Source organism: Varanus komodoensis, unplaced genomic scaffold (genome assembly GCF_004798865.1).
Source record: "Varanus komodoensis strain SLA01 unplaced genomic scaffold, ASM479886v1 scaffold8, whole genome shotgun sequence".
NCBI lineage: Eukaryota > Metazoa > Chordata > Lepidosauria > Squamata > Varanidae > Varanus > Varanus komodoensis.
Window position 1 is genome coordinate 20,619,751 of NW_025336481.1, and position 12,250 is coordinate 20,632,000.

Genomic DNA, 12,250 nt, shown 5'->3' on the forward strand with positions numbered 1-12,250 from the left:
GTTCTGTGTCCCAGTCTGATTCCTTCTAAGGTTGAGATTACTTCGGGACAACTTTTCTGAAGAATGCCTGTACATGAAAAGCACTGGGAACATGGAATGCAAAACTGCATAGCTCTTGCAAGGAAGATCTATGGCTTGGATGGCATATAATGTTCAGCTCATAGATCTTTCATGAAAACTATGAAAGGCTGTCACAAAGAGGACAGACGGGATCTCTTCTTGATTATCCCAGAGTGCAGAACATGGAATAACGAACTCAAGTTACCACAAGTCAGATTCTGGCTAGATATCAGGAAAAAGTTCTTGACTGTTAGAGCAGTACGACAATGGAACCGATTATTGAGGGAGGTTGTGGGCTCTCCCACACTAGAAGCAGTCAAGATACAATGGGACAGCCATCTGAGAGGGATGGTTTAACTGGGAGTCCTGCACTGAGCAGGGAGTTGGACCTCTTGGCCTTCTGGCCCCTTCCAACTCTACTATTCTACGACTCTGTGGTTTGGAAATGAGTAAGTTGATTTAAGGAAGGAATATTACCTGTCCCCTCTCCCAGCAGGCCCCTATGTCCTTCCCCACTTGGTACAGGAGTCCCCCCGGTTTCTTCAGAAAGTGTGTTGGGGGGGGTGCAGCAGGGAGAATGGGAAATGACATTCTTCTTTTGTGAGCATTCTTAACGTATTTTAGGACCCAAGTCAATTAAGATTTTGCATTTTGGTATTTAGTGAAAGGAAAGAAGCATGTTAATTCACTTTTTCATGCAGACTTACTTACGTTCATATTTTTGAACCAATACATGAACTGAAACTCAGTTATCATTTAAATTTTACAATGTTCCTGAATCAAATATTTGTATGTTGGGGATAATAAATATTTACAAAGTGTAAATATTTATGAAAATAATGTTCATAAATGTATTAAGGAAGCTGCTTGCAAGAATGCATGCATTAGGATAATGTATACACAAAATATGTACAAATTTGCATGCAAACTTTTTCTCCCAAAATTCTCTAAATTCTAAACAAGGTTGGAAAAATCTGAAAATTTGGATTGAGTCAAACTGAACACTGGAAGAAGAGGAATTGAAAATGACAGATTTGTCTGTCTCCAATTTATTGATGTTCAAGTTTAGGGTTATTTTTGCACAGAAGAAACTTTACATTAGGGTTTGCTCTTTTTTGTTTTCCTTTGTCCCCTTCATTTCTTCTGTTCCTTCCCACTTAGGAAAAGACTTGGGATTTTCCCTATAACCTTAACAAAAAATCAAATGGAATGGCTGGGACAATGAACCCTTTTTCTTTTGTAAAGCCAATAATAGCGTCAGTGTGTGTGGTGGATGCTGTTTCAGTCGGTTCTGGATTACCAACTGAATGGAGTGGGGATGGAATGTAGATTATAGTTTAGGAATAGGTATCCGGAAGGGTTTAGGAAGGGTTCCATATGAAAAGAATTGTGTACATAAATAAGACTGTTCTTGCTAACAATTAAGCTGGATATTTATATCCTTCCTTTTATACCTTATAAATATCATCTGTGAAGTGGTCGAGCCTAGCGCATAAAATACATGCTTTAAGACAGCCTTCCCCAGTCTGGGGCCTTCCAGACTGTAATTCCCATCACACTCCACTACTGATGATGATAGGAGGTGTAGTCCAACATTTCCAGGTTTGAGAATCCCCCTCAAAATAAGATTTCCATTAAGAAGGTGGTGCTTCTCTGGACTTCTAGAGAAAGAGAAAGATACACAGGTCATAAATTATGTTTAAGAAATGCAAATGTGCATTGGTGGCACTGTGTATAAACTGTGGAGATTGTTATTATGCTGGATTAATTCAGAAAGGGTAAAGAGGTACAATCTAGTGCATGTAACACAAGGCTGGACACTCAGCACCACCAGACTCCATATCCTGGACATTGTAACTACCGGATCACACTAGCAATCTCATTGGTTAAAGAATGGGTTTCCCCACTGCATGTCATAGTAGGCCTTCGCCCTGTTCAGCCATTAACAATGCATGAGAGGAAATCAGGATTGTGACTGCTGCCTTCGCCCCTCCTTCACAGCCTTGCCCCACCTGGTCCAGCAGGTTTCTAAGTCACAGAAGGGAGGGGAGCCCACAGACATAGAACAGATTTCCCTTGAGACATCCCTCCACCCCAGACCTCTGGATGGCAAAGAATGGAGTTGGTGGGACTGGGTTGGCTGGGCAGGACCAACAACACAGCCTTGCTCTCCCCATTGCATTAGGGGATAACGCCTGCAAAGAATTCAGGGGAGTAGAGGACAAGGGTCATTTTTAAACCAGTTTTGCAAAAATAAAAGGGAATTAGCCTATGTGTTTCCAAAAAAAGACAAAAACCACCTTGCTTGTACTTTTATTTTCTTGGGATTTTCATTTCACATCAGAGGCACTTCATTTTGGGGTCCCACGGATCCTTCCAGAAGGAGGGGTTCCTGGTGCTTACAGCTGGAGGACCTGTGCAACTGTCCCATCTTCTCTTCCTCATGTTTTGCTCTTTCCTAAATATTGGTGAAGCTTGGGATTGAGAGAATATCACAGGGCAACCGAGCCATAAGGGACAGCAAGGGAATCTCTGACGTTTACTTAATTTTTGCAGATGGAGCTTCTGAAGAACCTCCCCTGGCGTCGTGCTGTGCTGGCTGTGGTCCTGAACCTGCTGGCCTTGAGCCTTTCCACCACAGCTCTACTGGGCAGCTACTGGTGTGTTGGGACTCAGAAAGTTCCCAAGCCACTATGTGGCAAGACAAAGAGTACCAAGTGCATCGGTGTCCCCTTGCCTCCTGATGGAGGAGCTGGCAATTCCTCTTCACCTTCCCAGGATGTAGTGCACTACAGCTGGGAGACTGGAGATGATCGTTTTGCTTTCCGGTACTTCCACACAGGCATGTGGCTTTCCTGCGAGGAGAACATAGAAGGCTCAGGTAACATTTCCAGCTAAGGAAAGCCAATAGCATCACCATTCATTCATTCATTCATTTATATACTGACTTTTCCATCAAAACACCTAAGGCAATTAATATTGTATTGTGTGAATTTATTTATTCACTTAAAATGTTTATATCCTATCTTATATCCAGTCAGGATCTCTAGGCAGCTTACATAAACATAGAACAAAACAGCAAAAGCCACAGCAGCACTTGCATAAAACATAACCTACAATATATATAAAAATATGCAGTAAAAACATTCTAACCATTAAAATGCTGGGCAAATAAAAAGGTCTTGGCCTAGCACCACAATGGTTAAAGAGTTGGTGCCAGGTACACCTCTCTGGAGAGCAGACTCCAAAAAATGGCTTACAGTCAAAAAGACATAATACAAAAGAGGCCAACTCTCTCATATGGTTAGATGATGACAGTATTAATGACCAGGTGGAATGGCTACTGAGAGAAAGAGTTCTGGAAGGAGGTAAAGATGTGGTCCTAGCTGCCTTGCCTTACCCTTGAAATGGCCAGGCGAGATGGCTGCTGTTGATTACACACACTGTTCCCGGGATGGGCTTGGTGCCCATCAAAGGATGAAACTCGGAATGTGAACGTCTTCCCTTCATACGTCTTTTCAGGCTATGGAGGCTAAGACCACTAACACTGAAGGTTTTCTATGAAATGCTAAACCATGCACTGCGGAAGGGAGGGAGGAGGGAGGAGTGAGTGAGTGAGTGAGTGAGTGAGTCTTGGGAGAGTATATGAAGGGCTATGCTTGCTTTGCATGAGAACTTATGCCGCATCCCATTCTGTAGCATTAGCACTATGCCAGGAGAAAGAAGAGCCCCTCAAAATTAAATATTATGTGCCATTGGAAAATCTTGCATTGTGGGGTCCGAATCATCCCTACTTTCTGCTTGATGTGCAGATGGTGATTAGAACTTGCTCAGCTCAAGGTATGTGTGGCTTGCAGTCTGCAAAAATAAGTGATTCTAATGGGGTGTGGGAGCAGGCAGGGAATCCAATCCCATAAAGAAAATGAACCCATCAGAATTGCCTTTTGGTGGTCCCTAGACTCGCAACTTGTCTCCCATTGTTTTTAATAAACTTGCAGTTCCTGGCTTCTTTGCTTAAGATACATGCTCAGATTAAGAGGGATGTCGTTACTCATGCAAAATTGCAGCATGGGATGCAAAGACCTGCCTAAGTCATCTTGCAGCCTCCCACATCCATGATGAGATCTCTGTGATGCATTACATCCAGCCAGTGAAATCCTGATGGAAGCAGGTTTCATTGAAATCAACAGAATTTACACTTTCCTAATAGGTTTAGGATCAAGTATGAGTCAATAGGGTCAAGTGTTATTCAATTGACTATGAACTAGCACACAGAGCCTTAGTGAAATGTTTAGCTATTATTGAATGGGTCGGAAAAGGGGCCTAGATAAATTAGACTTGTAGGCATGGAAAAGTAAAAAAAAATAATGAGATGGTGTTCACGTGGACAAATTAACTTGAGAAAGCAAAGCTACATCAAGGGGACATAACCTACAGGCAGAAGCCTGGAAAGCAATATAGTTAAAAAGGGCTTTGCAACAGAGGACATGCAGGTTAGACACTTCATAGTCTGATCCAGAATTATAGACAGACTTGGCAGTTTTCTGCACTGTATATACAAAGTCATCTCTTGGCCAATTTTAAATTGGATTAGTTTCTTTTTAACTTCTTGGAGCTTGTTTTAATACACATTCAGTACAAGTGAATAGGATTTTCAGAACATGCTTAGGTTTAAATGAGCTAACATCCAAATGACAAGTGCTGCTTGTCTAGCTGGCTGGTTTCTGTGGGTTTCTCAGTGTGTTGAGTGGGGAAATGAGATGTCTCCTGTGCTTGAAGAATTCATCAGATCCACCTTGCATTAAGAAGTTGAGGCTGCAATGCTACAGCCCAGTAAGTGGCCTTGTTGTGAAAATGCCACTTCACTGGTGTGATGGCACTAACATACACAGAAGTGCTCCCAGGAGCTCCCAGCATGCTGATGGTGGCATAGATGTACCACTGATTTACCACTAGTGGTAAGAGAGAAAGGAATATTCCACGGTGAGCTGGAGGAGACCCACAGTTCACAAGCAGGATAGAAAAGCCTGCTGTTCACACATGTTCTGGCTGAAGGAATCAGAAGTGAGGTTTCGGCAAGGGGCGGCATAGAAATGTTATAATAATAATAATAATAAAAAAGTGCTGGTTCTCCCTCCATGGATTCTCTCTGCACCCCCATGGCCTTGCTCTAGCTGTCTGCAATCCTTTGCATACTGAACCAAGGAATAGGTCCAACGGAGCCCAGTGGACCTTTCCCCTGAGTAAATATGCACAAGGTGGATTCTGGAGCAATTCTTGCCCATCTGAAAAATGAGTAGGTGTAATGTGAGCTGACTGTTTATGGGGGAACAGGGACAAAAACATACTCTGAATTTCAGGTGGGAATCATTGCCCTGTCTTGTTCATGTGATGGTACCATATAAGAGAAACAATTAACCGCTGCCAGCCCTTTACTCTTTGGATCTAGAATAGAATAGTCCAGAAGCAATTCAGCATCTGCAGTAATTTCAACAATGTGGTCTAGTTTCAAAAACAGGCCTTTCTTTCCTGCAACATATGGAAGCATTTATTTCCCCTCTTGTTTTCTTTTAGATGAGAAATGTCGCAGTTTCATTGAACTTTCACCTCCAGCAGAAAGAGGTGAGTACAGGGAGGATTTGGGGCCTGGCTGAGCCAGTGCAAGCTTTAGGAGTGGACATGGTCCTGTAGTCAAAAGTAAACAGTGTATTATTTGTGCATCTGCCATTTGTGATCTTTAACCAAGCTACTGCAGTGCCCTCACATGTCTGTCTGATGACATCTTTCATTATTCTTGAGACTGAGAATTCTGGGTTACTCATTTCCACTTTCAGCAGAATTGCCAGTAAAAGCAGCCTTCAGTCCATAAACCTGCAATGAAAACAGTTGACCAACTTCTTTGAGACTGTGAATTAAAAATGCAAAGATTTGAGAAAAGGGGGGAGATTGTATTTATTAAACCTGGTATATGTCCCAGAATTTTGGTTTGGTTTTGGCTTGTTTTGAAAGTGGTATATATGGGGACCATCTTTGATCAGTAGGGCCCAGTATCTTCTTATACTTTCCAGAGCTTGTATGGCCATTGCCAACAGTTATTGGAGGGATCCATACAACTGTCTTGTAGATACGTATACCCAGGTATTCCCTTCTACATCTATCTAAGTGACTCCAACAGGCTTCAAGGTGCTTCAAGGACATGGCAGATCCTGTTCAAAAGCTGTTGGAATGGATGCTTTCTCCGTGAATATGTCATGAGCACCCCCTTTTCTTTAAGCCTTTGTACCCCTAGCTTCTGCTTAATACCTGCTTTAATTCATTGTTCCTCATTCCATACATGCTCAGGGATTCTGCTCTTTTCAATCTGTGTTTCTGCTTTGGGTGCCTGGTAATGGCCTGTAGAGAGAACTTTTTCTTGACTGCTACTATCAGCCCATGATTGCAGGTTTCTGAATGCCCCACTGCCTAAAAGTGTGTTCTCAGTTATGAAAGGGCTCTCTCCTTACAAGTACCAATCTTATAAGTGTTCAGATACATGAGAACACTCACTGTTTGCTGCAGTAGGCCTGCTTACTATTTGTAACCCACTGAGCTGATCATGGTCTGCCATCCATATATGGCAACTTACCTGGGGCTTGTGAAACCTCCTGGTTTGCTGCCTATTTGGCACTGCCAAAATGGGAGTGATCAGGCACCTTGGGCAGCCTTCTAAAATTCCTGGGCCGTCTTAGCTTTGGTGGAGCACCTCTTGTCCAGGTCTTTACTAAAGTCTTCTGGCACCTTTGATCAGTGAGGAGGGAGGAGAAGCGATCTCTGCTCTCTTCAGGTTGTAACTCTGGCCAATGGGTACTGTCTGGTTGCACACAATAGGCATCCTCTGGTTGTCGCTTGGATCAGAGATGGTGTACATCAGCTTACTGCTCATCAGCTTCATTCTCCTGCTAGTGGAGATGTTGTACACAGGAAACCCAGTCTGTGGGCTGAAGCTCAATGCCTTCGCTGCTGTCTCTTCGGTATTGTCAGGTAAGTGCTTTTTATGGAAGGTAGGGCGATCAGGTGGCATACTTCACAGAAGCCAGTCCTCTTTGAAGTACTTTCAAAGGACAGCCCTCTACTGAAAAGTGACCTCTATTTGGAAAGCTGTCTATTCCAAATCTCATTTAAAGATTAAAAGAAAGCAATTAATTAAGAAGGGAGAGCAGGGGATGAAGTTGCCCATCAGTGCTTAACTGCTGTACAACAGACTGAGTTTGCACAGAGATCACCAGGACACAGTCTGCCTACTAAGGGGAGTTGTCCTGTATTTCTATTTCAATTATAGTAATTATTTCTGAATGTGTGTCTAGACATACACTTTAGGAACTACGACTTTTATACAAACCAGTTGCCCAGGTGATTTTTTTGTACTTCCTTTTTTTTTGAGGACAATGCTCAAGTAGTCACCCTAATGAAATGTGTCTGAGGAAGCTGCTCAGCTGATGAGAGCTGGTGGGACGCCCAGAAAATGGCAAGGACTGGGCAGGCACATCCTCCCCAGTAAGCGGCTGGACTTAGAAGTTGAAACAAAGAATGTGGCTGTGGTGGGGAGAAATGAGTCAAAAGGGTGGGAATGACAGAGCTTCCAGGAGAAGCACTGGGACCCAAGGGATCCTAGCATCAGCTGCTGATTCCTTCAATCAGGGTGGCATTTCCTAAAAGTTCAACCCCAAGTTCAGAATGTGAATGAAAATGAGAGTGAGAAAGAGAAGCCATTTTCCTTGACCTGACTGAATTGTGTCTTTCCTCTGCTTTCAATGGAGGCCTACTTGGCATGGTGGCTCACATGATGTACAGTCAAGTTTTCCAGGCAACAGTTAACCTGGGACCCGAGGACTGGAGACCACACTCGTGGGACTATGGTTGGGCCTTCTAGTACGTGTAACATTTATATATGAAAATATGCTAGATCTTCCCCCCTTAAAACACTGGACATGTGAGGCTGCTTTATGGTAAGTCAGACTGTCAGACCATCAGGCCTGCATTTTCAGCTAGCGCTGACCCCCTGGGCGTTGGTCTTTCCCAGCCTTCTTCCTGAAAGATCTTTTATATCAGGAATAGGGAACAAGTGGCTCTCCAGATGCAGCCAGACTGTACTTCCCATTGTCTCTCACTAGTGGCTGTGCCAGCTAGGGCTGATGGGAGTTGCTATACCATCTGGAGAGCTAAGTGATCCCCGCCCTTGCTTGAGCTGGTGGCAGCAGGATCGAGCCTAGGACCAAAGCAATCAAATGACTACTCCACCAGGTACTGTGGGATCCTGCATGCAGAACTCCCTTCATAGGTAGTGCCAGTTGTGATTGTGAATCTCCCCTTAGTTTCCCATGTTGAAGAAATTATTTCATGTCATGCAAATCTGGTTTGTTAAGGTCACTTATTTTTAGCTTATAAACTACCCTGACAACCCATGGATTTTACTTGGGTTTATTTAACCCATGAGGGGTTGTGTTGTCTGAACTTGGACATCGTGGATTAAGCCCAACTTCATCAAGCCACTGGGCTAGACCAGCAGCATCTCCTGGAGTAATGCCAGCTCCGCTCCACCACTGCGAGCTGTTTCAGGTACACAGTAGCAGCAGAGAGTGGGGAAGAGACTCGGGCCTCCAGCAGTGTCCCCTGGGATACCCACAGGAGACCTGAAGGAGAAGGTAAGCATGGACCTAAGATGTGCCTGATAATCTTCCAGGCACGTTGTGGAGCCATGGGTGCTTAGCCACACTGGGCGGCTTATGGTGCAATGTGGCATAAACTGTTGTCCAAACCTGCCCAATTTTTGCAATTTAAAACACAAAGCTGAACACCCATTCAGAGAATTGCCACTCAATGCATTACTCCATTCCAGGGTGCCTGTTGTTGTGATGGCTCCCTGCTTACCATCGTTCTGCTGATGACTCATCCCTTGCCCTGCCTTATACTCGTATTAAGGAAGATGTCCCCAGGGCTTCACATTTGGCTCTTTCTGTGTATTTTGGGGCTAACAGCCAGGATTAGCAAATTTGCTTAACACCTGGGGCCATGGCTAATTTTTGGACACAGATGTATAATTTGTTTCTCATTGTTTGTACAAACCTGGAAGATGGCAAAAGGCTTGTGCAAAATAAGGGCCTGTAAAATTCCCTGGAGCAGGAGAAAATCTGTAGCCAGATCTGCTAAATATGCTGGCAGATGCAGTGTATTTCCATGGGAACTTTCGCTGACCTTTAGTGTCTTCTTAGTGGTTTCAGCTACAGTGCTGTGAGTCTTCTTCGTGCCACCATTTCCCCGGTGCTCCGTTACTACTTTCGAAGCCCTAGATTTCTTCATACATGCATGTTTTCCGCATAGGTGCATTCTAGTGGCAGCTTTGCTGTTTTTCTTGGATTATTGCCCATCTTTTTTCCAAGGAACTGAAGACGGCATGCGTGTCCCCTCTTTTCATCCTCACAAGAACCTAGTGGGGGGTAGTTGGGACCGAGATAAAGCGACTGACTGAAGGCCAGCCATGCACTTCATGGTGAAGTGGGGACGGGAACGAGGATCTCCCCTGCCCTAGTCTGGTAGTCTCACCACCACATACATTGCTGCAGACACCTTGTGCATATAGTCTGTTCCAGGTTTTTGAGGGCCCGCGGCAAGAAATATTTAACGGTCCCGCTTCCCCCAGTGCGTCTTCCTTCACGCCACTGTTGCCACCACTGCTCCTTGTTCTCCTCCCTTTTGTGGTCGCCACTTGCTTGCTTGGCAGGCAAACAGTCATGGAGCAGGCAGGCCATGGCATCTCCTGCTCACCATGCGAGGCAAGTGAGCAAGTAGGTTGCAAGTGAGCAGCCATTCCAGATAACGCTTTCTGTGGGCCCCTGCTGGGGTGTGGACCCTTGGCAAGTGCCTGGCCATGCCTGTTCTTGGCCCTGGTCCTGGATATACTAACTCTATAGTGAAGACATGCTGAGTGAATGGGCATTTTGTGCATGATAAACCCAGGCTATATGGCTGTGCAAAGAGGTGGGTTTCCAACAATTCCCACCCACTCCATTTACCAGATCACTTTCTTGCAAGGAACCTGAAATGGCAGCAGGATCTTGCCTTTTTCTTGCAAGCACAGCACTATCCAGCTGCTCGCAGCATGGCCTCATACTGTAGACAGAAAGCGCACATGACATTTCAGATTCCTCTTTTGCATGACACTTAATTGCATTTCCAGCACAGAAGAACTTGTACCATATTAACATATGACTACAGAGGTGCAATTGTGCGTGAAGAAAAATACTGAGCTAGCAGAAGGGGCTCTGGTGTAGGCTGTGCTTTTGGCAAACAGCTGGGTAATACTCCCTTCACCTTTCCCCAGGCATTTTAATCGGGAAAAAGTGACTGGAGGTGCCTGTAGGAGCACTGTGATTTTGTCACTATTTTGCCTAGCAGAACACACCGACCCCACTGCCACATCCCCACCATGACTTGCACTGTGGAAAGAGAAGGTACAGCTAAGACCAACACTCTTCCTCTCTCTTTCAGCATGGCCTGGGCCTCCTTTACCTGTTGCATGGCTTCTGCAGTCACAACCCTGAACACATACACCAAGACTGTCCTGGAGTTCAAGCGCAACCACGAGAAAGGCTGTGATGGGAGCTTCATCACTGATCAGTCACAGCATCACCAGTGCTTCATGCCACCACAGTACTACCACAGAGAGCATCTGAGTGGCTTCTACCAGCACCGAGAAAAACCTCCCCACTCTGTCTCTGAGGGGGTCGACTTCTACTCTGAGCTGCAGCAGAAGGTGCTACAGAGGGAGCCTGACCTAGAGCTGAGTGAAGGCCTGGGAAAGCCCATTGCAGAAGACCCCTGTTAGGATGGCCAGAGAGAATGCAGCAGGACAGCAGAGATGAGCACACAGAACCCAACATTCACCACCTCTGGAGTTGTGGCTCCTTTCATTCATTCTGCAATGAATTTTGGGAAAGTTGAGTGAGTGGCATTTGGTCACTGACCACATGAATATAGGAAGTTGCCTTTCACTGGTCATGGTTGCACGTAACAATAAGACAGGATTGCTGGCATGCCTTGGTTTACTGGGAATCAGCAATGTACTGATCTATGCAGCTTGCTCACTCTCACTTTGCTCTTCTCTCTGTGCAAGCAAATGAAACAAATCAGAAATGGGAAACTGTGTGACTTCTGAACCTGAGACCTTGTTTTGTCATGGCCAAACAAACCAATATTTACAAGCCAGTGAAAGAAATGTTCTGGTTTATTCCTGACTTACAAACCTGGCTTGTCCGAGCAACACACCTGTGGGAGATCTACACTAGAGCTGCTTTTGCTTGTGAGGGAGCGAAATCTCAGTACTTCTGCAAAACGCATTTATCATACTTGGCACACATGGTAATGAACACAGTGCAGTTGAAAACATGGGCATGTGTTGCACACAAATGCAATTGCAGAAGTAGGACAAGTTGGAAAGGGGTTGGGGTCAGGGGGAAATGTGTGCTGGGCACAAGTGCAAACAAGCCAACGAACTGAGTCTTTAAATGGGGGCGGCGGGGTGGGGATGCAGCTCCTTTTGCCCCTTCACACAAAACTGGAGAAGAGAGGGGGAAGCCATGGTGCTGCTCCCTGCTGTTCTCCCTTGAGGTAACACCACAGCAAGACCAGAATTCCCATTCCCTCCACCAGAAAGCAAGCAAGTGCAGCCCCTGTGTTGCACCAGCAAGTAATCTTCAGTGAAGTCAATGCGATTTGCCTGCGAGTAAACCATTGAAAATAGTGTGATTTACTTCTGAATGGGCATGTATTTTTAGGCAGTTGTTTCTTCAGCAAGAGGAAAAAGAAAATAAGGAAAACTTGAGGATACTGTAAATGTTTTTTTCAAAGGACAGGGAAGGGGAGGGAATAGCAGCTTTGTATCTGCAAACCGAAGAGTGTGAGAGGCACCGAAGTGCAGGATCCTTGACTTATTTATAGTTTCTATCATGTGTTTTGTGAGTTGTACATCAAGGCATAGTGTGGGAGGGGGAGAGACCTCTCTTAATTCTTGGCTTCAACCCAAAACATTCCCTTTCACCCCACTTTAGATCAGGAGTTTCCAAACGGACAGGAGCAGGACATGCTCTCCCTCTTGTGTGCCTGCCCCTGCACTGCCACTCATCAAACCCCACTGCAAATGCATCTGGCCTGTTCA

At 45.0% G+C, this 12,250-nt stretch overlaps 1 protein-coding gene across 1 annotated transcript; it reads left to right on the forward strand.

Moving 5' to 3' along the window:
* The first annotated feature begins 2,616 nt into the window (after window positions 1-2,616).
* Window positions 2,617-10,921, forward strand: GSG1 (germ cell associated 1). Its single transcript, XM_044455467.1, has 5 exons — window positions 2,617-2,941; window positions 5,635-5,682; window positions 6,928-7,080; window positions 7,857-7,968; window positions 10,585-10,921. Exons 1-5 carry the CDS (start codon window positions 2,617-2,619, stop codon window positions 10,919-10,921), a joined length of 975 nt encoding a protein of 324 aa, XP_044311402.1.
* Window positions 10,922-12,250: the final 1,329 nt, after the last annotated feature.

Excerpts from the sequence above, each read along its gene's own strand:
- GSG1 (XM_044455467.1), top strand. The coding sequence starts at position 2,617 with ATGGAGCTTCTGAAGAACCTCCCCTGGCGTCGTGCTGTGCTGGCTGTG. Across the intron at positions 7,081-7,856 it reads TGTCTCTTCGGTATTGTCAG|GCCTACTTGGCATGGTGGCT; the intron begins GTAAGTGCTTTT and ends CTTTCAATGGAG. Across the intron at positions 7,969-10,584 it reads GACTATGGTTGGGCCTTCTA|CATGGCCTGGGCCTCCTTTA; the intron begins GTACGTGTAACA and ends TCTCTCTTTCAG.